The 27,527-nt window shown below is 43.2% G+C and overlaps 1 protein-coding gene across 3 annotated transcripts in view; it reads left to right on the plus strand.

Moving 5' to 3' along the window:
* LOC124788124 (collagen alpha-1(XVIII) chain-like) overlaps positions 1 to 27,527 on the plus strand; it is a 674,174-nt gene that overhangs the window by 454,583 nt on the left and 192,064 nt on the right. For all 3 annotated transcript variants that reach the window (XM_047255257.1, XM_047255259.1, XM_047255258.1), the window contains exons 5-6: positions 442 to 690; positions 17,992 to 18,066. In XM_047255257.1, coding sequence (XP_047111213.1) covers positions 442 to 690; positions 17,992 to 18,066 — 324 coding nt within the window. The remainder of the gene's footprint in view (positions 1 to 441; positions 691 to 17,991; positions 18,067 to 27,527) is intronic.

Raw genomic sequence — 27,527 nt, forward strand, 5'->3', positions numbered from 1 at the left:
GTCCTGTTCTTACAGTATCTTTCTCCGGCCGCAACGATGTCGGAGATTTGATGTTTTACCGGCTTCCTGATATTCATGGCACACTCGTGAAATGGTCCCCACTTCATCGCTACCTCGGAGATGCTGTGTCCCATCGCTCGTGCTCCGACTACAACACCACGTTCAAACGCACTTAAAACTTGATAACCTGCCATTGTAGCAGCAGCTACCGATCTAATAACTGCACCAGACGCTTGTTGTCTTATACAGGTGTTGCCGACCGCAGCGCCGTATTCTGCCTTTTTACATATCTCTACATTTGAGTATGCGTGCCTATACCAATTTTTTTGTGCTTCAGTATAAAATTAATATGTAATCTTTGAATTATCGTAAACATTTATGGAGAGTCTGTATTTCATGCGTAGTGCCATATGCTAGCGTCTGTGCGTCGCTGTTGTGCAGATCGGGCCGGCGGAGGGGGACCAGTCTCGCGTGACCATCGAGCGGGACGGCGAGGAGGCGGCCAGCTTCCTGGTGCCGGCGCTGGGGCAGCGCTGGTCCAGGCTGGCGTTCCGCGTCGCTCCGGGCAACGTGACGCTCTTCCTCAACTGCAAGCAGCACGGCGAGCCCGTGGCGGCCGGCGGCGCGGGAGGGCCGCTGCCCCTGCCCCAGGGCTCCACGCTGCGAATCGGAGGGCCCAAGGCCTTCACGGTGAGTCACCCGCCCTGGCAGTAGTGGAGCAGTGACAGTTCTGGCGGAGCGGAGCCGCTTCGTCGCCAGCGACACACTTCTGGTGGCACTGCACTGGCCCCTTCCTTTACTTCACCATCTCTACTACAAACTACAAGAAAAATGAGGACGGCCCACTCTGTCAAAATCAAAATGAAACTTTTCTTTCAAACTTCAATAAGGTTTTACAGCTACCACAAACTTGTAAATGAAATCATCCTACCACACTGGCTGTTGTTGGGTTTGTTAAAACAACCAAATGCTTTGCAGTCACCGTAGTGTAGTGTCAGCTATGTACCCATTTTCAAGTAACAGAGTGCTATAACACATCAGATATACAGTACATATTTGGATTCCAGCCGAAGTGTTCCTCAGGTGACACAACGGTAAAATATTGTAAGGATCTGCCACTTAGAAGTGGTAAGAGGGTAACGCCAATGTACCGGGTGATCAAAAAGTCAGTATAAATTTGAAAACTTAATAAACCACGGAATAATGTAGATAGAGAGGTAAACATTGACGTATATGCTTGGGCTGACATGGGGTTTTATTAGAACCAAAAAAAAAACCCATATTGCTAGACGCGTGAAAGATCTCTTGCGCGCGTCGATTTGGTGATGATCGTGTGCTCAGCCGCCACTTACGTCATGCTTGGCCTCCCAGGTCCCCAGACCTCAGCCCGTGCGATTATTGGCTGTGGGGTTACCTGAAGTCGCAAGTGTATCGTGATCAACCGACATCTCTAGGGATGCTGAAAGACAACATCCGACGCCAATGCCTCACCATTAGTCCGGACATGTTTTATAGTGCTGTTCACAACATTATTCCTCGACTACAGCTATTGTTGAGGAATGACGGTGGACATATTGAGCATTTCCTGTAAAGAACATCATCTTTGCTTTGTCTTACTTTGTTATGCTAATTATTGCAATTCTGATCAGATGAAGCGCCATCTGTAGGAAATTTTTTGAACATTTGTATTTTTTTGGTTCTAATAAAACCCCATGTCATTCCAAGCATGTGTGTCAATTTGTACCTCTCCGTATACATTATTCCGTGATTTATTCAGTTTTCAAATTTATACTGACTTTTTGATCACCCGGTACATCGATACCTAAGTTGTCAACATCCCATGTTTCTTACAGGCTGTGAGATTTCACTGTGGTAGTCAGTACAGTTTACACTCTTAACTGACCAGGCCGCCTACAATTTTTAACATTCTGTGATTTGAAGAACACTTTTACTGTAACTCAAATACGTCCATTCGATGGATTTTACTACGTAACAGTTTGACAAACGGCTACATAGTCAAAATAGCACAATAGTGAACGCCAAATAGAGGGACACTTTAATGCAACAAATGACAGCTAGTATAGCAGTATGATTTCTTCAAGATATTTGACCTATTGACTCATTTTTGAGACAGGCGAGACAGACGAAATATCCTCAGACTACAAGAAGAATATAATAATTCGAATCCCAAAGAAAGCGGGTGATGACATATATGAAAATTACCGAACTATCAATTTAATAAACCACGGCTGCAAAATACTAACGCGAATTTTTTACAGATGAATGGAAAAAGTGGTAGAAGCCGAGCTCGGGGAAGATCAGTTTGGATTCCGTAGAAATGTTGGAACACGTGAGGCAATACCGACCCTACGACTTACCTTAGAAGCTAGATTAAGAAAAAGCAAACCTACGTTTCTAGCATTTGTAGATTTAGAGAAAGTTTTTGACAATGTTGACTGGAATACTCTCTTTCAAATTCTCAAGGTGGAAGGGGTAACATACAGGGAGCGAAAGGCTATTTACAATTTGTACAGAAACCAGATGGCAGTTATAAGAGTCGAGGGGCATGAAAGGGAAGCAGTGGTTGGGAAGGGAGTGAGACAAGGTTGTAGCCTCTCGCCGATGTTATTCAATCTTATAGTGAGTAAGCAGTAAAGGAAACAAAAGACAAATTCGGAGTAGGTTTTAAAATTCATGGAGTAGAAATAAAAACTTTAAGGTTCGCCGACGACATTGTAATTCTATCAGAGACAGCAAAGAACTTGAAAGAGCAGTTGAACGGAATGGACAATCTCTTGAAAGGAGGATATAAGATGAACATGAACAAAAGCAAAACGAGGATAATGGAATGTAGTCGAGTTAACTCGGGTGATGCTGAGGGAATTAAATTAGGAAATGAGACACTTAAAGTAGTAAAGGAGTTTTGCTATTTGGGGAGCAAAATAACTGATGATGGTCGAAGTACAGAGGATACAAAATGTAGACTAGCAATGGCAAGGAAAGCGTTTCTGAAGAAGAGAAATTTGTTAACATCGAGTATAGATTTTAGTGTCAGGAAGTCGTTTCTGAAAGTATTTGTATGGAGTGTAGCCATCTATGGAAGTGAAACATGGACGATAAATAGTTTGGACAAGAAGAGAATAGAAGCTTTCGAAATGTGGTGCTACAGAAGAATGCTGAAGATTAGATGGGAAGATCACATAACTAATGAGGAGGTATTGAGTAGAACTGGGGAGAAGAGGAGTTTGTGGCACAACTTGACTAGAAGAATGGATCGGTTGGTAGGATATGTTCTGAGGCATCAAGGGATCACCAGTTTAGTATTGGAGGGCAGCGTGGAGGGTAAAAATCGTAGAGGGAGACCAAGAGATGAATACACTAAGCAGATTCAGAAGGATGTAGGCTGCAGTACGTACTGGGAGATGAAGCAGCTTGCACAGGATAGAGTAGCATGGAGAGCTGCATCAAACCAGTCTCAGAACTGAAGACCACAACAAAAACAGGTTCAATAGTTTAAAGTATACACAGGGTATTTGAAAGTCTTTCCGACAAACATCTAGCGGTGACAGATCGCATCATGGGAAACAACATTTCTTGGAGGCAAATCGTTCTCTGAGGTTTCCGGCGACGCCAGGCGTCATTGTATTGAATTCGCCGGCCTTGGGACCACGACATCTAATCGAACTGTAACAGCCGACTAGCCAGGTATGCCACACTTGCATACTATATAGAACAGTAATTTTATTGGGTGATTTTTAACAATAAAACCTTCAGACTGAGTGTCTCTAAGTGGAGAAAGATGTTTCATAAGCTCGGCCTATAGCCTATCACATGGGGCATATTACTGGCTTATAGACGACACACATTGCATACGAGCGTCCCAGAGTATCTATGCCCTGATGCCTTTTATGGGCATAATCAATTACTAGACATACCTAAGGTCGACAGGAAGCTTCGCCGAATACTTTGTCTGTAACAAAACTTGTTTCCTATGACATCATCTATCACCCCTACATGTTTGTCGCACAGACTTTGAAACACCTTACACCCTACGTATGTATGCCTACTAAGCGTCCTTGATTATGTATTTTATCTATTCCGCAGTGGCAATTATACTATTTGAAAACACCATATCTGACGTCTCTGTAACTGTATTATCTTCTGGTAAGATATTTTCATAGAAGACTGGAAAATAAAATTGAGGATCACCTATACGACGATCAGTTTGAGCTTAGGAAAGGTATAGGAAGCTCCAGCAGTATATGCAAGCATGACTGAAGAAACATCAAGAAATTTTCATAGCATTTGTCGTCCAGGAAAAACGTTTGACAATGTAAAGTCGTGCAACATGTTTTAAATCCCCACGAAAACAGATATTCACTTTAACAAAGGTGGGTAACACACAATTATGGAAGAACCAAGAAGGAATAATAATATCGAAGGCGAAGAGAAAAGTGCCGAGAGAGTAGTCAGATTAAAACGGGCGTAAGGCTCCTCTAATGCTCAATGTTTGTATCGAAGAAGCAATGAAGGGAGTAAATTTCGGTAGTGGGGTTAAAATTCATAGTGAAAGGATTTATATTATGTGAGATTCGATATAAGAAGTGGGTCTGAACAGACGAAGAGAACTTTCTTCAATAGCAGGTCGCATATCAGATATTGACATGAACCGCTCGGGTAACTGCACGCTTCAGCACGACGCTTCCGGGATTTGGGGAGGCGCCCCAACGCCGGATCGAATCCGCCTGGAGGATTAACGACAAGGTTCGATGTGCAAGCCAGCCTGGTTGTGGTATTTAGACAGTTTCCCACATACCATTACGTGGATAATGGACTGGTAGCTACGCCCCGCCCCAGTAACACGATTAGCGAACATTTCAGAAACGTTATCCCACTTTCACATGGGATAACGCTAAACGCAGACAGATGGATACACAAATTGCGTCCCGCTGAGGAAGGGGTGGTGACGGGAAGGGTATCTGGCCACTCCCTGCCACTAACATTGCCAAGTCCAAAGTAACATTGCAACCCCGTGAATACACGGGATAAAGGCCAGAAAGAAGAAGATATCAGATATTGATAGGGAACTGAGGAAAAAGTTTCTGGAAGTGTACGTCAAGACAGTAGAGCACTGCACTGTGTGGATGTGAGAGAGGGACCATCGGAAATACGCAGAAGGAGAAACAGTAGTCATTGGGATGTGTTGCTACAGTAGAATATTAAAAATTGAGTGGACAGGTAAAGTACGAAGTGAACAAGTAGTGAAAAGAATTAGCTTGGAAAGAAGTCTGTGGAAGACTCTTACCACAATAACTGACAGGTTAATGAGACACCTGATACGGCATCCAAGAATAGGCAACCTGGCCAGCTAAAGGAACAATGGAAGGGAAAAAGGGCAGTGACAGACTAAGATTCTGATGTGCACAGTAAGCAATCTCTACTAGATGCTCGATACTCAGTAGCTTTACAATATGGTTTGAAATTGATCTTTAACAGCATTACGATTTAGAAAAGATCTTAATCTCACAGTCACTCGAATCGATACTTTGTACTCAGTTGTAATACTAATTCCAGTACAATGACAATTATATGAAATAAATCAAATGGTAATAGATGGTAATGAACTTAAACGGAAAATATGTTACAGGAAGTAAATAACTAAAATGAGTAAACTATGTGACGGTTTTGTAGAACACATGGAATAATTATGATGAGCGTAATAGCTTGAGAAATTAACTGAACTGTAAAATGTTTATTTTGTTCTAGTGTAACGCAGCTTTTATCTGTGAGTGTTTGTTCCTTTGATCGATCTTGTGTAATCGAGGAGGAAGCTGCGCTGACGCTGCATTTGGTGGTGAGTGCTCGCGTTTCCAAGCCGCCTACAATGCCCATTTACTTGCCCGCTATACACTTACAAGTTTGTGTCCACTCTTTCTCTTCACTTTTAGATGTCACTCTTCTGTAACATTAATCACACTAATCTTACTTAACGTGTTTAGCTAAGTGGCGTTTACTTGAGGTCCAGAAGATCTCTTTCCATGCAAAATCTTGATCGTTGTCATCGTTTCACATAGACCCGGAGGTAGCAGCTGGTAAATGAGTTAGGTAGTCCGTTAATCTGAAACATAAAAACAAACAGAAGATCATTAAACAATGGAATCTCGTTCTGTAAGGACGCGTTCAAATACGATAACTAGCTCAGCCATTGAGATGTAAGTTTCTTGCAGTTCCCCTTAGTCACTTTATGTGAATATCTGAAAGATTGCTATGAAGGGAGAAATGATCATCACGATAAAATAAGAGAAATCAGGGCTCGCACAGAAAAATTTAAGTTCTCGTTTTTCCGCGTGCCGTTCGAGAGTGGAACGGCAGAGAGACAGCTTGAAGGTGGTTCATTGAACCCTCTGCCAGGCACTTTATTGTGAATAGCAGAGTGATCACGTAGTTGTAGATGAAGAGAAAACGGCAGGTAACCTGCCAAATCTTGTGGTTCGGTCACTGTCCATCTGATGCCCTGGTTACGGACGGATATTGATTGAAACATTATCTGGTGGCAATAATAACGTAACTTGGCATGTAGACTATCAAAGGTACTATTGGTGTCCTGTAAGTACTCTCGTTTTAGAAATGACATTATATAGCACTGTAAGATGCTTTTTAAATTATTTTTTAAAAAAATAAAGAAATATAATAATTTAAACATCAACTTACAGCGCTATAAATGTAAAGTTTTTCAGAGCTGTAAAGCACAGTCAACGAAAAACGTATCTCATCCTAAAATTTTTCTGTAACAGTATGAAAAATAAACTGTTTGATGGTATGTAAGTAACGTACTGTCACTACTGCAATGGCTCGGCGAATTGCAGAGAAAAACTGATAAACTGTGGTGTCCATGAAGGCTTCTTGTGTACCAGGCACAGAAAATTAAACGGTAAAGTGAAACGCTAGTAATTCTAAACTACTGAGAGTCTCGTAGTTGTTGTAGGATGGACACGTTTCCGTTAAGATTAGAATAAATAGGAATTGCTACATTTTTACTAATAGCTGCGATGTAGTGGTTTTGGAGGTTGTGCCACATGTTCTCAAACTAGAGTTTGTGCCCGATACAAAGGTAAAATAATGTGGACTACTTTTGAAATGTCCTCTGGACACACGAAGTCCGTTTTTCACCTAATGGATGTGAAAGCGCACTCAGTTGTAAACTGTGATACGTTGCTATACAAAATATAAGCTATCCTGACCTTTGGTCAATATGTTTTTCATTGTTACAAAAATTTAAAGTCCCTTCAAGAACTGATATGAAAAGATCGTGCTACAGCCTATTCTTCCTAAATTATTATCTTTTCACTTTGTATGTTTTTTACCGTATTATGGAAATGTTCTAATTTTATTTTTTTCCTTGTTTTTGGCTCACTTGGTATATTCCTAATGTGTATCGTTGTCGCAGTACTGTGTAGAATAGCGGAAGAGGAACTGCCGGTCTGAGAAATATCCGTAGCGCAGAGTGCGGGCGTAGTTCCGCGAACAGAAGCGCTATTCACAAAGACAATGAGATGCTCTCAGTGACTACGCTCTGTATCAACCATAGTGCACGCTTTATGTTCCTGAACCACTGTTCAAGGAAAGAGGAAAGATCAGAGCTTCCCGTCCGCTCGACGACGAGGTTATTACGGACGCAGCACAAGCTCGAATTGTGCGAGGAGAAGGAATTCCGCCGTGTCCCGCTTAAAAGTAGCGTTCGGTCAAAGCAGTTGGTTAAAATTCCGGGTTGTGTGGTCTTGGTCCATGACACTTTTTCTTTTCTGATGTTTCGTCCAAAACAGCGCTGGACATCTTCAGATGTGTTGTGCCGGACGAAATAACACCTGTCGGCACCTAGCTTCTTAGATATGGAGGACGCCGAGTTGATACGACCACTCACACAAAATTGGATCACTTAATTACAGCTTGAACCGGATGAAATACTTAACTTTGAAATCGTCCATGTCGACAGGAATGGCTGTGTATTTGTTACTATCACTGAATACTGCGAGTGGCGTTCAGTAAGTAACGCAACACACTTTTTTCTGAAAGCAGCTTTGTTTTATTCAAAATTGCAGTACACCAGGTTATTTCCCACTCCGTTTTTCAACACAATCTGTGTTCAATGCGAGGGCCTGCATGCCCACATGTTACCACACTACGAAGTCGGAACGAAGGTCTTGCTGCATCAACAACGTTCCCATCATTCATGTACTGCTTCACGTGAAGTTCATCCCTCATTGGGCCAAACAGACGGAAGTCGAAAGATGCGAGATCCAGGCTGTAGGGTGGATGAGGACGAACAGTACAATGAAGTTTTGTGAGCTCCTCTCTGTTGCACAAACTTGTGTGAGAACTCGAGTTGTCATGTAGAAGGAAGAGTTCGTTCGCATTTTTGTGGCTACGAAGACTCTGAAGTCGCTTCTTCAGTTTCCTGAGGGTAGTGTATCAACTCCCGAGTTGATCGTTGCAACGTGTTGGAGGTTATCAAACAGAATAAACCCTTCATAGTCCCAGAAGACCATCGCCATGACTCTACCACTGGAGGGCGCCGCTTTGAACTTTTTATTCGGGGCAGAGGTGATGTGGCGCCACTCCATGGATGTTTTCGGTTACGGTTTCCGGTTAGAAGTGATGAACCCTTGTTTCATCGCCAGTAACAATATTCGACAAACAATTGTCACGATCAGCCTCGTGGCACGCAAGCAATTCCGCTTAGATGGTCCTTCGTTGCTCTTTATGGTCTTCTGATTGGCGGCGAGGAACCCTGTGGGCGCACACTTTCGAGCACTCCAGCTGATGGACGAGCGTGCCAGAACTACCAGCAGAGACGTCCAGTTGTGCAGCGAGATGCTTAATTGTGATCCGTGGATCACCTCGAATGAGAGTGTCCGCACATTCCAACATTGCAGGAGTCACAGCTCTGCGCGGCCGGCCGACACACGGGAGATCGGACAGGTTTGCGAGACCCTGTTGCGATAATTATAGGCGCCTCACCCAACGACTCACCGTGCTTTTGTTCACTGCCAGGCCTCTGTAGACATTCTGCAGGCGCCTATGAATATCTGAGATGCTCTGGTTTTGCGCAAAAGAAAGAAAAAAACTCAGTGATAGCTACATTCTTGGAGCGCGCCTCCATTACAAATATCTGGAGCTGCCACCTATTGGAACTTCATGAAGTATGGGAGCTGAAGCGGGAATATTCCACGTTGTCACACAACAAACCCTGACATTTTTTCAGCCGAAACTGGGAGAGAGGAAAAGTATATTGCAACACTCATTGAAAGCCCCTCGTGCTGAACTTTGAAACAATCCATTTCCACTGGAATATCGTGCGTATTTCTTACTGTCACTATATACTATCTTATCAGTTGATGTGGTGCACAAAACTAGTCTCTGTTCTCAAAGTGCAGCAGACTATGAATTTTCTGATTAGTTCTATCTAATACAGGTCTCACGCTGCTGGCTCTGTAGTGAGTGGATGCTAATGTCTTCGGCGATGATTCCTGACTAGACCGAGAGGCACTCCACATTGACGTAAATAAGCATTCTGTAGCAGTAGCATACGGAACTCATGATGGCGTCCCTATGCTGACGTCCCTCACTCGTCGCTATGTCTGGCAGCGACTGTGTTTACTTGTGGTTTCGTCGCGATGTGCCAACTTTGACGTGGGACCACGTTCTTCGGAGGACACCACGAGCGGTGCACATATGATCATCCCGTCAAAGCCCTAAATGTTTTAAGAGAGCCATTAAAAATGTAAATCTGGATGGACGAAAGGGGATTAGGAAGATTACATGACTAAATTCGTAGGCGATTTGGAGTTTTACAAGGTGCGAAATCTCGTACTGAGAGCTCAATCCTCAGGCAACAATATTCGGTCCAATCCGAGTGGGCATCGAGTCTAACACAGCTTGGGTGACAGCATTCCATGCTCCTTTGTGCTCGATTTCATTAATCATAGTGGCTGATAAGTGATGGTATGCGAGACTCTCGGTAACGCACGATCATTTGTATTCAGTGCGTGGGGATGACCAGGGCAACAGTCGGACATCCTGTGTAGAGAAATGATAGTTAAATCAAGACCCTAAGCTGTCGACAGGCGTTGATATACATCAACGGGGTCAGTTGAAAATGTGTGCCCCGACCGGGACTCGAACCCGGGACCCCCTGCTCTATCTATCTGAACCACCGAGGGAACATAGGATAGTGCGACTGCAGGGATTTATTCCTTGCACGCTGCCCGTGAGACCCACATTCCCAACTTAATGTCCACACACTTTATTCGTAGCGCCCCTGCCCATTACACTCATTACTCGCGGCAGACAATCTGAGTCCCGTAAGAGTTCGGGCAATGCGTGTGCATCCAGCACAGAAGAAGGAGGTCAGTGGCCGGTTAGCCTTAACTATATGAAGATGGCCTCTTCATATCCTGTGTATAGAGCTAGATCGGGACAGAACAGTCGACATTTTGTCTTGTTAAGAGATAAAATCACGGAGACGCCGAAGACAGAGCAAGTACAAATTATCGTTACCTGTTGTGTACTCAATAGCACGCTATACCACCATGCCAGGTGCCGAGTATGTATGACGGTCACGAATACAAGCTGGCAACGTTCGTTCCTCTCGAAACCTCCATACACAGATACATCCATAGCGGTGCTGCACCCAGAACCAGGACTTCTGAAAAGATTCCCGTTCCTGTGTCCAGTATTGTCGTAGGTCGCACCGCTGTAGGCAAACCTCCCTCTGGTGCCACTTCGAGAACCCCAAATAGTCGCATCTCCATGTCTTGCTGCAAACAAGCCCGTTTCATGTTTCAAGGTACGTGACATATTTGTACGATCCTACAAGGCACAGCGAACAATATGTCAGCCCTATCGGGCGCTAGTCACGCGAGATCGTTGGAATTCTGCATGGCATCGATTCTATAGTGTGATCCGTTTAAGATGTCAGAAAAGTAAAACGCTATATACAAGAAATTATGCAATTTTATTGCTTTTAGCCATTGCGAATGCCATAAATGTTCGTGTTGCGCCACTTGGCGTGTACTATCGCTATAGAGATTTGCTGAGAGCCCGCTGCAATCAGCCTCCGTAGTTCCCCGGATTTTGTGGTGTTTGTTCATACACTTTTGACTTGACGTAGCCTTATCCAGTAAATCTGTAGGTGTTTACAATATTAGGAGGCCATGGAATAGGCCCAACACTGCCACACCAGCGATAGCTGAACATTTTATTTAATTGTTCCCCCACTATTACAGCTTAATATCGTAGAGCGCGGTCCTGTTGATAATGGTGTCCAGTATCCCATTTTTCTGTAACTGAGGAACCACATACTGCTTGCTCATTTCAAGGTAACTGACGGCATGAACAGTCTCCTCCGCTAAAAAGGCATGGAACGATGACTTACTGACGTTTGAAAGTTATCTGGGTCTATACGACAGTCAAAAACTTCGCATACCATACGAAATGTTTAGCCTGAGCGCGTTGTAAGGGCGTAACGACCATTTTCATTTAACAGTCGAGACACATTGAGTGCACTAAGTTGTGCTATATATACAACATCTGGTGTTCGCGCTGTGAACTATGTTGTGTTGGCTTGCCTCCCAAAGCACTGTTAGTCATTTTTAACTCCCATCATTTTCACGTACATTACAGAAAATTGCTCAGTCATATAGTATACATTAACTTAATAAATACAACTTTCTACTTTTCTACCATTTAAAACGAATGACCCTGTAAATTAGCTTGACAGTCGTGGGATTCTGACGAAAGTAAACAACGGTATCGCTGAACCATACACCGCAATCTCGATAAACAACGGGCCTGTTTCTATGGAGCTCTTAACTTCGCTGGAAGACGTTCCTCTTTATTACGCGAAGCATAATACGCTATTCGAACAAACACACAATATTCAAATGTGGTTTCTGCATGGAAAACCTATTGTGTGATCTTTCCTTATCAATAGAATATAGAGGATGATTTTGCTAACTGGAGACAAACTGCAGGAAACGATTCCTGAGCGTAAAAGGAATAAAATCAACACAGGGGCGGAAATGTATTCCAAATCAGGTACAGCCACTTGGAGGTGAAGATAAAAGGTCCTTGTCTTTGCAGATTACAACGAATAGCAAGAACATATGAGAGGGTACCAGGCAAGTGGGAAAGTTATGTCCGTACTAGCGTCTTAGCTCCACAGCCGTAAGAGAAGTCAGCTGGAGCACCATCATGTAGTAGCCAGATCACTCTTCGGACCTCCAAAGTAGTGGAGACAGCTTCACACGCGGGAAGTGTAGATACACTTCGCCTGTGAGGTGTTATGGTAGGATGACTGGTGCCGGGAGATACTCGTCAGTAATCCCCGCCCACACACTGAGTCTGAAACGGTTCTGATGGTTCGCTGTCACCACATCATGAGGATTCTCCGTAGCCCACAGGTAGGTGAAGGTTGACGATACCGCCCCTCGCAAAGGTAGCCTCGGCTAGGAATAGGATGCACGATAGAAATCCCAGCACCGTGATGGCCCTTGCGACAAACCAGATACGAAACGGTCGCCACAGAGGCAATCCGCGGGTAATACGGCATGTACGAGCTCTAAGTGACACCTATAGTGGCAGGTGTCATAGAGAATGTTCCACACGCCCGACTGGTTTAGCCCGTGCTGGTGAACCACCTGTCTAGTGCTGAAATTGGGTTGACGGTCAAGGATCTTTTATCTCCACTTTCAAGTGTTCTGTGCCGCCCTTGGAACGCATTTCCGTCAATTGTCCATATGACCTATTTTTTCCTTATTCTCTCAGGAATCGTCACTTGTAGTTTGTTCCGATTTAGTAAAATTACCCACTATACATTAATAAAGCTGACAAGCTACAGGTACAGATTTCAGACTTGAAATGGATGAAAGAAGTCCTATGAATGTGTCTCCGGAAATGTATCGTCGTCATGGTAGATGGCGCCGACGAATATCAGTTTCTCTGACCACGGGTCGTACGTTTCTTGTGTGTTGCATGCTGCGTGCTGTAAGCAGCAGAATGGTCCGGTATTCATCTCGGGAACAAGCCGAGATGGAGTTTGTGTACCGTCAGGCAGATGGAAAAGGTCGAGAGTCAGCACGGCTATACCAACAGAAAAACCCACACAGACACCGATCTTTTACAGAAGCTCCAAATTTAGCGCGGGCTTCAATGAGAGATGCTTATAATAGTTTCCACAACGAAACTTTGTCTCGAAACCTGGCAGAAAATCCAAAGAGATTCTCGTCGTATGTGAAGTATGTTAGCGGCAAGAAACAATCAATGCCATCTCTGTGCGGTAGCAACGACGATACTAGAGAAGACAGTGCTGCCAAAACAGAGTTACTAATCACAGCCTTACCAAATGCCTTCACAAAAGAAGACGAAGTAAATATTCCAGAATTCGAAGCAAGAACAGACGGCAACATGAGTAACGTAGAAGTAAATATCATCAGAGTAGTGAAGCAACTTAAATCACTTACTAAAAGCAAGTCTTCTGGTGCAGACTGTACACCAATTAGGTTCCTTTCAGAGTATGCTGATGCTTAGCTCCATATATGATTGTTATCATATACAACCGTTCGCTCGACGAAAGATCCGTACCCGAAGACTGGAAAGTTGCACAGGCCACACCAACATTCAAGAAAGGTAGTAGGAGTAATCCACTAAATTACAGGCCCATATCATTAACGTCGATATCTAGCAGGATTCTGGAACATATATTGTGTTCGAACATTATGAATTACCTCGAAGAAAACGGTCTATGGACACACAGTCGCCGAGCGGAGTGTCCGCGTGGTTGAGGCGTCATGTCACGGACTGCGCGGCCCCTTCCATAGGAAGTTCGAGTCCTCCCTCGGGTAAGGATGTGTTTGTCGTTCTTCGCATAAGTTAGTTTAAGTAGTGTGTAAGTCTAGGGACTGATGACCTAAGCAGTTTGGTCCCTTAGGAATACACACAAATTTGAACATTTTGACACACAGTCAACATGGATTTAGAAAATATCGTTCTTGTGAAACACAACTAGCTCTTTATTCGCATGAAGTGTTGAGTGCTATTGACAAGGGACTTCAGATCGATTCCGTATTTCTGGCTTTCCGGAAGGCTTTTGACACTGTACCACACAAGCGGCTCGTAGTGAAATTGCATGCTTATGGAATATCGTCTCAGTTATGTGATTGGATTCGTGATTTCGTGTCAGAGAGGTCATAGTTCGTAGTAATTGACGGAAAGTTATCGAGTAAAACAGAAGTGATTTCTGGCGTTCCCCAAGGTAGTGTTGTAGTCTTTATCTACATGAACGATTTGGGAGACAATCTCAGCATCCGCCATAGGTTGTTTGTAAATGAAGCCGCCGTTTATTGAATAATAAAGTCATCAGAAGATGAAAACAAATTGCAAAACGATTTAGAAAAGAATCTGAATAATGCAAAAATTGTCAGTTGACCCGAAATAACGAAAATTGTGAGGTCATCCACATGAGTGCTAAAAGGAATCCGTTAAACTTCGGTTAAACGATAAATCAGTCAAATCTAAAGGGCGTAAATTCAACTAAATACCTAGGAATTACAATTACGAACAACTTAAATTGGAAGAAACACACAGAAAATGTTGTGGGGAAAGCTAACCAAAGACTGCGTTTTATTGGCAGGACACTTAGAAAATGTAACAGACCTACTAAGGAGACTGCCTATACTGCGCTTGTCCGTCGTCTTTTAGAATACTGTTGCGCGGTGTGGAATCCTTACCAGATAGGAATTACAGACTACATCGAAAAAGTTCAAAGAAGGGCAGAACGTTTTGTATTATCACGAAATATGGGAGCGAGTGATATGATACAGGATTTGGGATGGACATCATTAAGAGAAAGGCGTTTTTAGTTGCGACAGAATCGTTGAGTACAACATCGCAGGCGCTCCTGTCTGTGATGCAGAGTCAACTGTAACCGCAGCCATGGTCTCCGAGCTGATAGTCCGTCCTGCTGCAAACGTCGTCGAACTGTTCGTGCAGATGGTTGTTGTCTTGCAAACGTCCCCATCTGTTGACTCAGGGACCGAGACGTGGCTGCACGATGCTTTACTGCCATGCGGATTCCAAACACCAACTTTCTCCTCCGAATCGAAAATATTTTGTTGACACCGACCTACATAGGGAGAAACGATCACCACGATAAAATGAGGGAAATCAGAGCTCGTACAGAAAAATACGGGTGTTCATTCTTTGTACGCGCTGTACGAGATTGGAATAATAGAGAATTGTGAAGGTGGTTCGATGAACCCTCTGCCAGGCAATTAAATGTGATTTTCAGTGTATCCATGTAAACGTATATGTAGATGCAGACACATCACACAACATTTCAAACCCTTTTTGGGCGTTTGTGTGATCATGGGTCCTTTCAGACAGGCGAACGTGCAGGGAGGCAGCGGACTGTGCGTACACCAGATTTGGAGAACCTGGTTCTGCCTTTCGACCGTTTCCATCTGCTTGGCCGTACACAGACACCGTCTCGGCTTGTTCACGACGTGAATACCGGAGCATTCTGCTGCTTACAGGACGCTGCGTTAATCGCATAGCCTGAAAAACACAAGGAACACACGGCACGTGGTCAGAGGAAATTTCATTCGTCAGCGCGATCTATGCATTTCTGCACACTTGTTCAAAGGCTTTTTTCCTCCATTTCCAGTCAGGAAGCCATCCTTGCAGTTTTTCGATTTTATTAATGTTCACCCTGTATAGGTACCCTTTTATCCACTTTGATGGTTGCGCTGAAGAGCTTATGACTATCACATCCATGGATGTGAATTCGAAAGTAAAATTCTATGTACCGATTTGACAGAAAATCCTTGGAAGTTCTGGTCTTACGTTAAATGAGTAAGTGGATCGACCTTTAAATTCTTACATGATCTGAGTTCAGACCGGCCTGAGCGAGGTCGGTTTCCAGACACTCTGGGATGTGATGATGGCATTGAAACAGAGAATGACACGCGTAAAGCTGAGGTACTAAACACCTTTTTCCAAAGCTGTTTCACAGAGGAAGACCGCACTGCAGTTCCTTCTCCACATCCTCGCACTAACGAAAAAATGGCTGACATCGAAATAAGTGTCCAAGGAATAGAACAGCAACTGAAATCACTCAATAGAGGAAAGTCCACTGGACCTGACGGGATAGCAATTCGATTCTACACAGGGTACGCGAAAGAACTTGCCCCTCTTCTAACAGCCGTGTACCGCAAGTCTGTAGAGGAACGGAAGGCTCCAAATGATTGAAAAAGAGCACAGGTATTCCCAGTTTTCAAGAAGGGTCGTCGAGCAGATGCGCACAACTATAGACCTATATTTCTGTCATCGATCTGTTGTAGAATTTTAGACCATGTTTTTTGCTCGCGTATCATGTAATTCCTGGAAACTCAGAATCTACTCTGTAGGAATCTACATGGATTCCGGAAACAGCGATCGTGTGAGACCCAACTCCCTTTATTTGTTCATGAGACCCAAAAAAATTAGATACAGGCTCCCAGGTAGATGCCAGTTTCCTTGATTTCCGGAAGGCGTTCGATACAGTTCCGCACTGTCGCCTGATAAAGAGCCTACGGAATATCAGACCAGCTGTGTGGCTGGATTGGAGAGTTTTTAGAAAACAGAACACAGCATCTTGTTCTCAATGGAGAGGCGTCTATAGAAGTTAAAGTAACCTCCGGCGTGCCACAGGGGAGTGTTGTGGGACCATTGCTTTTCACAATATATACTGTATAAATGACCTGGTAGATAGTGTCGGAAGTTCCACGCGGCTTTTTGCGGATGATGCTGTAGTATACAGAGAAGTTGCAGCATTAGAAAATTACAGTGAGATGCAGGAAGATCTGCAACGGATAGGCACTTGGTGCAGGGAGTGGTAACTGACCCTAAACATAGACAAATGTAATGTATTGCGAATACATAGAAAAAGGAGCCTTTATTGTTTGATTATATGATAGCGGAACAAACACTGGTAGCAGTTACTTCTGTAAAATATCTGGGAGTATGCGTACGGAACGATTTGAAGTGGAATGATCATATAAAATTAATTGTTGGTAAGACGGGTGCCAGGTTGAGATTCATTGGGAGAGTCCTTAGAAAATGTAGTCCATCAACAGAGGAGATATCTTACAAAACACTCGTTCGACCTATACTTGAGTATTGACCATCAGTGTGGGATCCGTACCAGATCGGGTTGACAGAGGAGATAGATAAGATCCAAAGAAGAGCGACGCGTTTCGTCACAGGGTTATTTGGTAACCGTGATAGCGCTACGGAGATGTTTAGAAAACTCAAGTGGCAGACTCTCCAAGAGAGGCGCTCTGCATCGCAGTGTAGCTTGCTGTCCAGGTTTCGAGAGGGTGCGTTTCTGGATGAGGTACCGAATATATTGCTTCACCCTACTTATACCTCCCGGGCAGATCACGAAAATAAAATTAGAGAGATTCGAGCGCGCACGGAGGCTTTCCGCCAGTCGTTCTTCCCGCGCACCATACGCGACTGGAACAGGAAAGGGAGGTAATGACAGTGGCACGTAAAGTGCCCTCCGCCACACACCATTGGGTGGCTTGCGGAGTATAAATGTAGATGTAGTTGTAGTACACCTCATATCAACATTTTTTTTTGCCTGCCGTCTTCATGGTGTTGAAATTTTAATTGACAGCAGAGTATTTTCGGTGCCAGTAGGACCACCAGCTCGTTTCCTTCATCCTGAAACAATGGTCCGCCGAGTATTAACGACCAACGACCGTTTTCCAATATCACTTGCTGTCGAGAATTTTGAAAGGGCTCTGCTATCAGCCGCGGAGCTAAGCAGGCGGATAAGCGCGGAAGTCCGTGAGTGGCAGACTAGGCAGGACTAGGCGCAGCTTCCTCCTGTGCTGAGCTCCCGCCATGACGACGACTGCTCACGCGCTGCTGCGGCTGTTTGTTGTGCAGGGCGTCGTCCAGGAGCTGCGAATCTTCGGGGACCCGTCCGTGGCTGCCGACAAGTGCGACGATTCCGTCCTGGGGGTGAGTACCGCACCTAGCACTGACTGCGTTCACTGCTCTTCTAACCAAAGATCAGCTGCAACCCTTCTATAGACTCCCAGTCTGTTACTTCAGACTGAACGCTCTTTGTTCCTTATAACTTAAATTTCCACTAGATAAAATATACACTCCTGGAAATGGAAAAAAGATCACATTGACACCGGTGTGTCAGACCCACCATACTTGCTCCGGACACTGAGAGAGGGCTGTACAAGCAATGATCACACGCACGGCACAGCGGACACACCAGGAACCGCGGTGTTGGCCGTCGAATGGCGCAAGCTGCGCAGCATTTGTGCACCGCCGCCGTCAGTGTCAGCCAGTTTGCCGTGGCATACGGAGCTCCATCGCAGTCTTTAACACTGGTAGCATGCCGCGACAGCGTGGGCGTGAACCGTATGTGCAGTTGACGGACTTTGAGCGAGGGCGTATAGTGGGCATGCGGGAGGCCGGGTGGACGTACCGCCGAATTGCTCAACACGTGGGGCGTGAGGTCTCCACAGTACATCGATGTTGTCGCCAGTGGTTGGCGGAAGGTGCACGTGCCCGTCGACCTGGGACCGGACCGCAGCGACGCACGGATGCACGCCAAGACCGTAGGATCCTACGCAGTGCCGTAGGGGACCGCACCGCCACTTCCCAGCAAATTAGGGACACTGTTGCTCCTGGGGTATCGGCGAGGACCATTCGCAACCGTCTCCATGAAGCTGGGCTACGGTCCTGCACACCGTTAGGCCGTCTTCCGCTCACGCCCCAACATCGTGCAGCCCGCCTCCAGTGGTGTCGCGACAGGCGTGAATGGAGGGACGAATGGAGACGTGTCGTCTTCAGCGATGAGAGTCGCTTCTGCCTTGGTGCCAATGATGGTCGTATGCGTGTTTGGCGCCGTGCAGGTGAGCGCCACAATCAGGACTGCATACGACCGAGGCACACAGGGCCAACACCCGGCATCATGGTGTGGGGAGCGATCTCCTACACTGGCCGTACACCACTGGTGATCGTCGAGGGGACACTGAATAGTGCACGGTACATCCTAACCGTCATCGAACCCATCGTTCTACCATTCCTAGACCGGCAAGGGAACTTGCTGTTCCAACAGGACAATGCACGTCCGCATGTATCCCGTGCCACCCAACGTGCTCTAGAAGGTGTAAGTCAACTACCCTGGCCAGCAAGATCTCCGGATCTGTCCCCCATTGAGCATGTTTGGGACTGGATGAAGCGTCGTCTCACGCGGTCTGCACGTCCAGCACGAACGCTGGTCCAACTGAGGCGCCAGGTGGAAATGGCATGGCAAGCCGTTCCACAGGATTACATCCAGCATCTCTACGATCGTCTCCATGGGAGAATAGCAGCCTGCATTGCTGCGAAAGGTGGATATACACTGTACTAGTGCCGACATTGTGCATGCTCTGTTGCCTGTGTCTATGTGCCTGTGGTTCTGTCAGTGTGATCATGTGATGTATCTGACCCCAGGAATGTGTCAATAAAGATTCCCCTTCCTGGGACAATGAATTCACGGTGTTCTTATTTCAATTTCCAGGAGTGTAGTTACGATGTAGTAACAGTGTTTGTGCTTCTCTCGTTTCAACTGCAGTTTCCTTTGGGTCCACACTTCATTCTTGTTCCTTCTCTTTTAGCGTCTTCTTTCTTCCCCTTCTTCTTTAAAAGTTTTCTATTTCTTATTGTGTCCAGGTCGACTTCTACATTTTCCGCATCTTCCTAAGTCTCTCAGACATCTTATTTTAGATTTGTAATTGTTTAGTAAGCCAAAGATCTGTTTGCGTTCTCTGCCTTTTTTAATCCTGCATGTACGTCCATAGAATATTAATCTTTTTCTCATTAGTACATTTCTTAGGAGTCTTCTTCCAGTTCTTTAGCTCTCCCTTTGTAATCAGTTTAAGATGTTCTAGTGCACAGAATATTCCTAGCGTGACCATTGTTTCATAGTGTTTCAGTTTTGGGTTCGCGGATAAAGATACTGTAGTATATATGTGTGTGGCTCTTTGTATTTTATGTATTCTAGTCTCTCTTACTTTATTTTCCCTTATTTTGTTTCATATCCATTCTCCAGATAGCAGTTATAAGAGTCCAGTGGCATGTAAGGGAAGCAGTGGTTGGGAAGGGCACAGAATATTCCTAGTGTGACCACTGTTTCGTAGTGTTTCAGTTTTGGGTTCGCGGATAAAGATACTGTAGTATATATGTGTGTGGCTCTTTGTATTTTATGTATTCTAGTCTCTCTTACTTTATTTTCCCTTATTTTGTTTCATATCCATTCTCCAGATAGCAGTTATAAGAGTCCAGGGGCATGTAAGGGAAGCAGTGGTTGGGAAGGGAGTGAGACAGGGTTGTAGCCTATCCCCGATGTTTTTCAATCTGTATATTCAGCAAGCAGTAAAGGAAACAAAAGAAAAATTCGGAGCTGGAATTAAAATCCATGGAGAGGAAGTTAAAACTTCGAGGTTCGCCGATGACATTGTGATTCTGTCAGAGACAGCAAAGGACTTGGAAGAGCAGTTGAACGGAATTGACAGTGTCTTGAATGGAGAATATAAGATGAATGTCAACAAAAGCAAAACGAGAATAATGGAATGTAGTCGAATTAAATCGGGTGATGCTGCGGGAATTAGATTAGGAAATGAGACGCTTAAAGTGGTAAATGAGTTTTGCTATTTGGGGAGCAGAATAACTGATGATGGTCGAAGTAGAGAGGATATAAAATGTAGACTGGCAATGTGCAAGGAAAGCGTTTCTGAAGAAGAGGAATTTGTGAACCTCGAGTATAGATTTAAGTGTCAGGAAGTTGTTTCTGAAAGTATTTGTATGGAGTGTAGTCATGTATGCAAGTGAAACATGGACGATAAATAGTTTAGACAAGAAGAGAATAGAAGCTTTCGAAATGTGATGCTACAGAAGAATGCTGAAGATTAGATGGGTAGATCACATAACTAATGAGGAGGTATTGAATAGAATTGGAGAGAAGAGAAATTTGTGGCAAAACTTGACTGGAAGAAGGGACCGGCTGGTAGGGCATATTCTGGGGCATCAAGGGATCACCAACTTAGTATTGGAGGGCAGCGTGGAAGGTAAAAATCGTAGAGGGAGACCAAGAGATGAATATACTAAAAAGATTCGGAACGATGTAGGTTGCAGTAGGTACTGGGAGATGAAGAACCTTGCACAAGATAGAATAGCATGGAGAGCTGCATCAAACCAGTCTCTGGACTGAAGACCACAAGAACAACAACAACAACCCATTCTCCTAGATATTTAAAACAGTGTACGTTAGATTTTTGGTTGTTATTTACTTTAAGCTTTTGAGGTGCATTACTGGTGTTTGTCTGGAATTTTTTTTCCAAGTGATACTTCTAACCTACTTTTACTGCTTGACGTTCTAATTCTATGATTCGTTCTTCTGCACTTCCAAAACAGTCTGTGATAAGTGACTTGTCATCTGCAAGCTACAGCGATCAAGTTTGCCTTCCTTCATAGTTGTATACCCTTGGTATTTATGACCTTCCTCCAATGTCTAAACGCTTTCTCTATGCATAGTTAGAAAGTAGGAGCGATAAACCGTCTCTTTGTCTTACTCAAGATATATTTTTCAAAATTTGCAACAATTCTCTCATTGATTGTACCTTTGATGTTGTGTTGGTTGAAGTTGCTTTAATTATTTTCCTTGTTTTGTTATCTAGTCGAAACTCTCTTAAAATGTTGAATAATATATTTCTATCAATAGAATCGTACGCCGTTTCAAAATCTACAAATGTTACCTTATATTTCAAGGATATGCTTTTCCTAATTTCTAAGACATGCTTTAAGTATGTGACTTGTTCTACACATGATCTATTCTCTCTGAACCCTGTTTGATATCCCCTAACTGTGGATCAAGTATTCTTTCAGTTTTGTTGAAAAGTACCTCCGTCAGGGTCTTATAGGTTACTGCAAGAGGAAGATTCCTGTATAATTGTTAGGATCTTTTTTATCTCCTTTTTTATGTAGGGGATGTATTAACTCAGACGTCCATTCACTTGGCAGTGGCTTTGTTTCCCAATTTCTTGAATTCTTTTTGTTAGATATGCTCTCGTATTGTCACTAGAGTGCTTTCATAGTTCTACACTTATATTTTTCATTATGCTTTTATTTATTTATTTGTTTTTCCTAGTGAGATTAGTGACATTGGACCCACTGCGAAAGCAGGCCAAGCATTCTAGATATTCTACATTATGTTCACACAAAGATACAGATTTTTAAAAAAAGCTTTACATTAATATAGCATACAAGGTTTAGAAATAATTCTCTTTAAGCCATGCTGCATAGCTTTTATAAAATACATGTTAACGTAAAATCACCACAAGCTACTAAAATATTTTACTATTCTGCAGTAATTTTCGACATTGAAGTTATTGTATGGCAGACGTAATGCTATTATTTTTCACAGCACATGTTTAAAACTTTAAAGTATATTACATAAATATTCAGCTCTGCAAACTTAGGTGGCCCTGCGGTATGGCACGGTACTGCCCTTAGCCAAAGCGCTGTAAAATATGCAGAAGCAGATTATGATGTTATATTTCTATTGCTGAACTAGCACTTCTGACTTATGAATGAAAATGCCGTTCGAAATAAGAAATGCTATTCCAGTTATAATCTGATGAAACATAAATGAGTAAGAACTGTTGTTTTACACTGATATTTCCGTTGTTTGTGGTTCGTTCATAGCATTTTCCGTCACACTTACTTTTTGACCAAATGTATGAGTGGCTCGAAAACAAAACTTAATTATTTGAGAGAAAATCAGATAATGCATTCTGTCTGCATTTTTATAGTCAAGCGAGGAGTGGAAATGGACAAATCACACTGACCATCGTGAGGTCTAGTTTACAACAAATTTTAAATACTTGAACGTTATGAGAGCAATTAAGAAGAAAGCAAGTTATTTGAGGGAAAAGTTTTGTTCGAACTTTCATAGCCAAGCAAAGCATTGGAAATGGACAAATGAGGTATCAAATTGACCATCGTGATGTCTGCTTTTGCAAAAAAAAGCATTGCAATGAAATTACTCACGGATAATTAAGAAAAACTTAGTGATTTGTGGGAAATTTCAAATGTTTCACGAATAGGTGCTGCTATCTATGTAAATGTAGTACGAAAAAGTTCATTTCTTGAAGGCCTAGGTATTTTGCCCATAAAAAGTTACATCGTTGGGATATTTAAATGCAAGTTTAAAAAAAATTAAAAATAGAGAAAACGATCAAACGTTTTGTGACATGATTTGTCTAGAAGTAAGAAACAAAACAGATTAGAAAACATTTAAGACACTTTTGAATGATGCTCGAAATCATATGCAGCGAATGAGGTGCCAATTTTTAAAGAGGGTACTAGAGGATATTTGTCTGGTGAATGATGTAGACGGTCCAACTTCATTTACTTTAATCATTTCGAGCATCTTTCAAAGATGGGCCAAATATTTCTTCGATCTATTTGATTCCTCATTTAAGACAAACCATTTCATGGACACTTTGAACGTTTCTTTTTTCAACTTTGGTTTCGAAATGTGTTCTTTCACCCGATAATATGAGTTGACAAAAAAATTTTGTGAAACGGAAAAATTTATGACCCTGTAATAATAGTCTGTTGAAAGCGTATTTTTGCTTCACTCACTCAGTTATGTTAATATACTGGAGGTCATTCTACTCGTATAAGATCCTTTTAAACTGCACTTATTGCAACTACCTTTGCAATTTTTTTGTGAGTAATGGAGATAGACTTCAGTCTTGGCAATATTGTTGTTCCTCCACTCAGCTGCTGTTATTTACGGAAATTTGAGCATATTCAAACGACGATTATAGACGAGGTTAGGTCTGAAGTTGTCTTCGGAATGTGTTAAGGCTTGTTACCTAACCACGCACAATTTGACTCAAGTAAATCCACAACTTTCGCGACGCTGGACATTCTCCTGTGACTAAACTGATACGATCAACATCTTTTTAGTGATATTGTTTAGTAAGAGGATTAGTACACACTAATAAACTCTGTGCGCAGTGTGTTATCTGACTGTAACAAATGACGAATTTCTAATAATAAACAAGAAAGAATTAGAGCGGAAGTACCAAACCAAGCGCACTCGGGGCTACGCCTGGAACGACGTCACAAGCCGGTATGGAGCGCTTAGTCACCATTGTAGTCGTCTGCTCTGGTGAGTTACGAGCCATAAACGAGACGACAAGTATTTAAGACTGGGCGTACGTCCGCGAGAGAGCAGCCTGAGTTAGAGCCAGGCGGCGGCATAACTCCATCGGAAATTGGTGCTGTAAATAACGCCCCTCTGGCTATTACTCCTGGCGGAGTCTCGAAGATATCACGCAGTCGACACGCAACGTCCTCAGACACTTTATTACGGCTGACCTAGGTGTTCCCAAACTCAATTCATCCAAATCAGGTGTGCACCTACAAATTGTGGACTCATTATCGTTAGTACGATTGATAACACGCATGCGTTCATGGTTTTCGCCTACCTTCAGTTCTCATAATAGACTTGTCACATCGTGCCGTAAATAAAACTATATAAAAGTGGCTGGTTCCTAAATTTCTTTCAACAAAAGTAATATCTGACGTTCACCAAGGAAGTGTTACAGGCTCTCTGTCGTTCCTCGTCTACATAACCGATTTAGGAGACAATCTCAGAAGCCCTCTTAGATTGTTTGCAGATGATGCTGTCATTCACCACCTGGTTGCAAAATGATTTAAATAAGATATCTCTATGGTGAAAACAGTGCCAGTTGACTATAAATAATGAAAAGTATGTATCATCCTCGTGAGTACTAAAAAGGAATCTGCTAAATTTCACTTACACGATAAATCACACAAATCTAAAGTGTGTCAGTTCAACTAAACACTTGGCGATTACAATTACGATTAATTTAATTTCGAACAATCACATAGATAATTTTGTATGTAAAGCAAACCGAAAACTGTGACTTATTGCCTGAACACCTTGAAAATGTAACAGGTCTACTGAAGAGACTGCTTACACTAAGTTTGTCCGCTCTCTCCTAGAATACTGCTGTGCGACGTGCAACCCTCAACAGATAGTATTGTTGGAGGACATAGAAAAAAATGAGTGGAGGGCAACTCGTTTTGTATTATCGTGAAGTAAGCAAGAGGGTGCCAATGATATGATACACGAATTGGTGTGTCATTCATTAAAACAAAGGCGTTTTTCACTGCGGCAGGGCCTTCGAATGAAATTTCAAAACCCAACATTCTCATCAGAATGTGAAAATATTTTGTTGGCGCCCGTCTACACAGAGAGAAATTATCCTCATAATAATATAAGAAAAATCAGAGCTTGCACGGAAATATTTACGTATTTTCCCGAGCATTGTGCGAGGGTGGGACAATAGAGAAGTGGCTTACAGGTGGTTCGATGAACCTTCTGATAGGCACTTAATTGTGAATGGCAGAGTAATCATGTATCTGTATAGGTATTTGTAACTGAGTACGTGTCCAAGAAGCTCTACAACTAGTATCATAGATAAAATAATTTTCTCTTTTACCTCATGAAAAGATCTGCCATTTAAGCAGATAAAAGTTACATACATTGAACCACATGAATCGATAGTCATAGTATGAAATTAGTAAAATCCAAAGCATATCAAAAGGATTTCCTACAGGCTAAAAGTAGATATGTTCATTGAAATAATGTGAAAACAATGGTTGAATGATAAGTTTTGAAGTACAGTGTTAACGAAAACAATTATTCGGTACAAAAACAGAAAAAGGTGAAGAGCTCACACAGTATCATTAATAAGGAATACTGATGAAACTAATTCATATTATGATTATACAATATACAGTTCGCTTACATGCTCTTTAGAAATAACTGCTAATAATAACTCCAAGTACTGTGATGTAACTACAGGGATATCTTGGCATATTGTAAAAATTTTAAAAAGTTATTGTAAATACTAATAATGTACATAGAAAGCGGAATGGAAATACTTGTGAGAAATTTTATTTTCAGGTGGTAAAGCTGTTTCACAAATAGTAGATGTATATTCTTTCCCATTTTGTGTATGCAAAGAGAATATGGTTGTCACTTTTGTAGAGCTGGTGCATTCGCAGTACAGATGTGGCTTGATTCCAGTACGGTGGAGGTCCGGCAGGAAAAATTCTTGGTTAAGCCTAATGCAGGAAAGAGTTGACATTAGCCATCTAGGTTGATGGGTGTCGTGCAGCCATGGGCTACTGAGATAACATGGTGAATTCATGCATAACACCCATCCTTCGCTAACCTAGAGGCGTTCCAACGTCTGCTCTCTGCAAAACTCGTGCTTACATTTACAGTGAGGTGACAAAAGCCATGTAGTATCTCCTAACGTCGTATCGAACCTCCTTTTTCCCGGTGTAGTGCATCAACTTGATGTGATATGGTCTCAACAAGCTGTTGGAAATCCCCAGCAGAAATATAACTGTCCATAATCGCGGAAGTGGTGCCAGTGCAGGATTTTGTGCACGAACTGGCCTCTCGATTATGTCCCGTAACTGTTCGATGGGATTCATGTCGTGTGATCTGGACGAATCATTCGTTCGAATTGTCCAGAATGTCTTTCAAACCAATCACGAACAATTGTGGTTCACTGTTATGACGCATTGTCATCTACAAAAATTCCATCGTTGTTTGGGAACATGAAGTCCATGAATGAGGACAAATTCTCTCCAAGTAACCGAACATATCCATTTACAGTCAACGATGGATTCAGTTGGATAGAGGCTCCAGCCCAACCATTATCTTGCACAGTGCCTTGTTGACAATAGGTCTGCACCACACTCGAACATACCATCAGCCCTTACCAACTGAGCCAACGGCCTTGCCACAGTGGTCCAATCACCAAATTTACGCGCTGTCTGGCTAGGCTAGAACTTGGATGGGTGACCATCTGGTCTGCCGAGCGCTGTTGGCAAGCGGGGTGCACTCATCCCTTGTGAGGCGAACTGAGGAGCTACTTGATTGAGAAGTAGCGGCTCCGGTCTCGGAAACTGACATATGGCCGTGAGGGCGGTGTGCTGACCACATGACCCTTGCTATCCGCATCCAGTGGCACGTGTGGCCTTAGGACGACACGGCGGTGGGTCGGTACCGTTGGGCCTATACAGCCTGTTCTGGAGGAGTTTTTTTTCTTACCAACTGAAATAGGGACTCATATTACCAGGACACGGTTTTCCAGTTGTCTAGGGTACAATCGATATGGTCACGAGGTCAGGAGAGGTGCTGCATGCGATGTCGTGCAGTTAGCGAAAGCACCCGCGTCGGTCGTCTGCTGCCGTATCCCATTAACGGCAACTTCCTCAGCACTGTCCTAACGGATACGTTCGTCGTACGTCCCACGTTGATTTCTGCTATTACTTCATGCAGTGTTGCTTACCCTTTAGCTGTG

Source organism: Schistocerca piceifrons, chromosome 3 (genome assembly GCF_021461385.2).
Source record: "Schistocerca piceifrons isolate TAMUIC-IGC-003096 chromosome 3, iqSchPice1.1, whole genome shotgun sequence".
In the NCBI taxonomy this organism is placed as follows: domain Eukaryota; kingdom Metazoa; phylum Arthropoda; class Insecta; order Orthoptera; family Acrididae; genus Schistocerca; species Schistocerca piceifrons.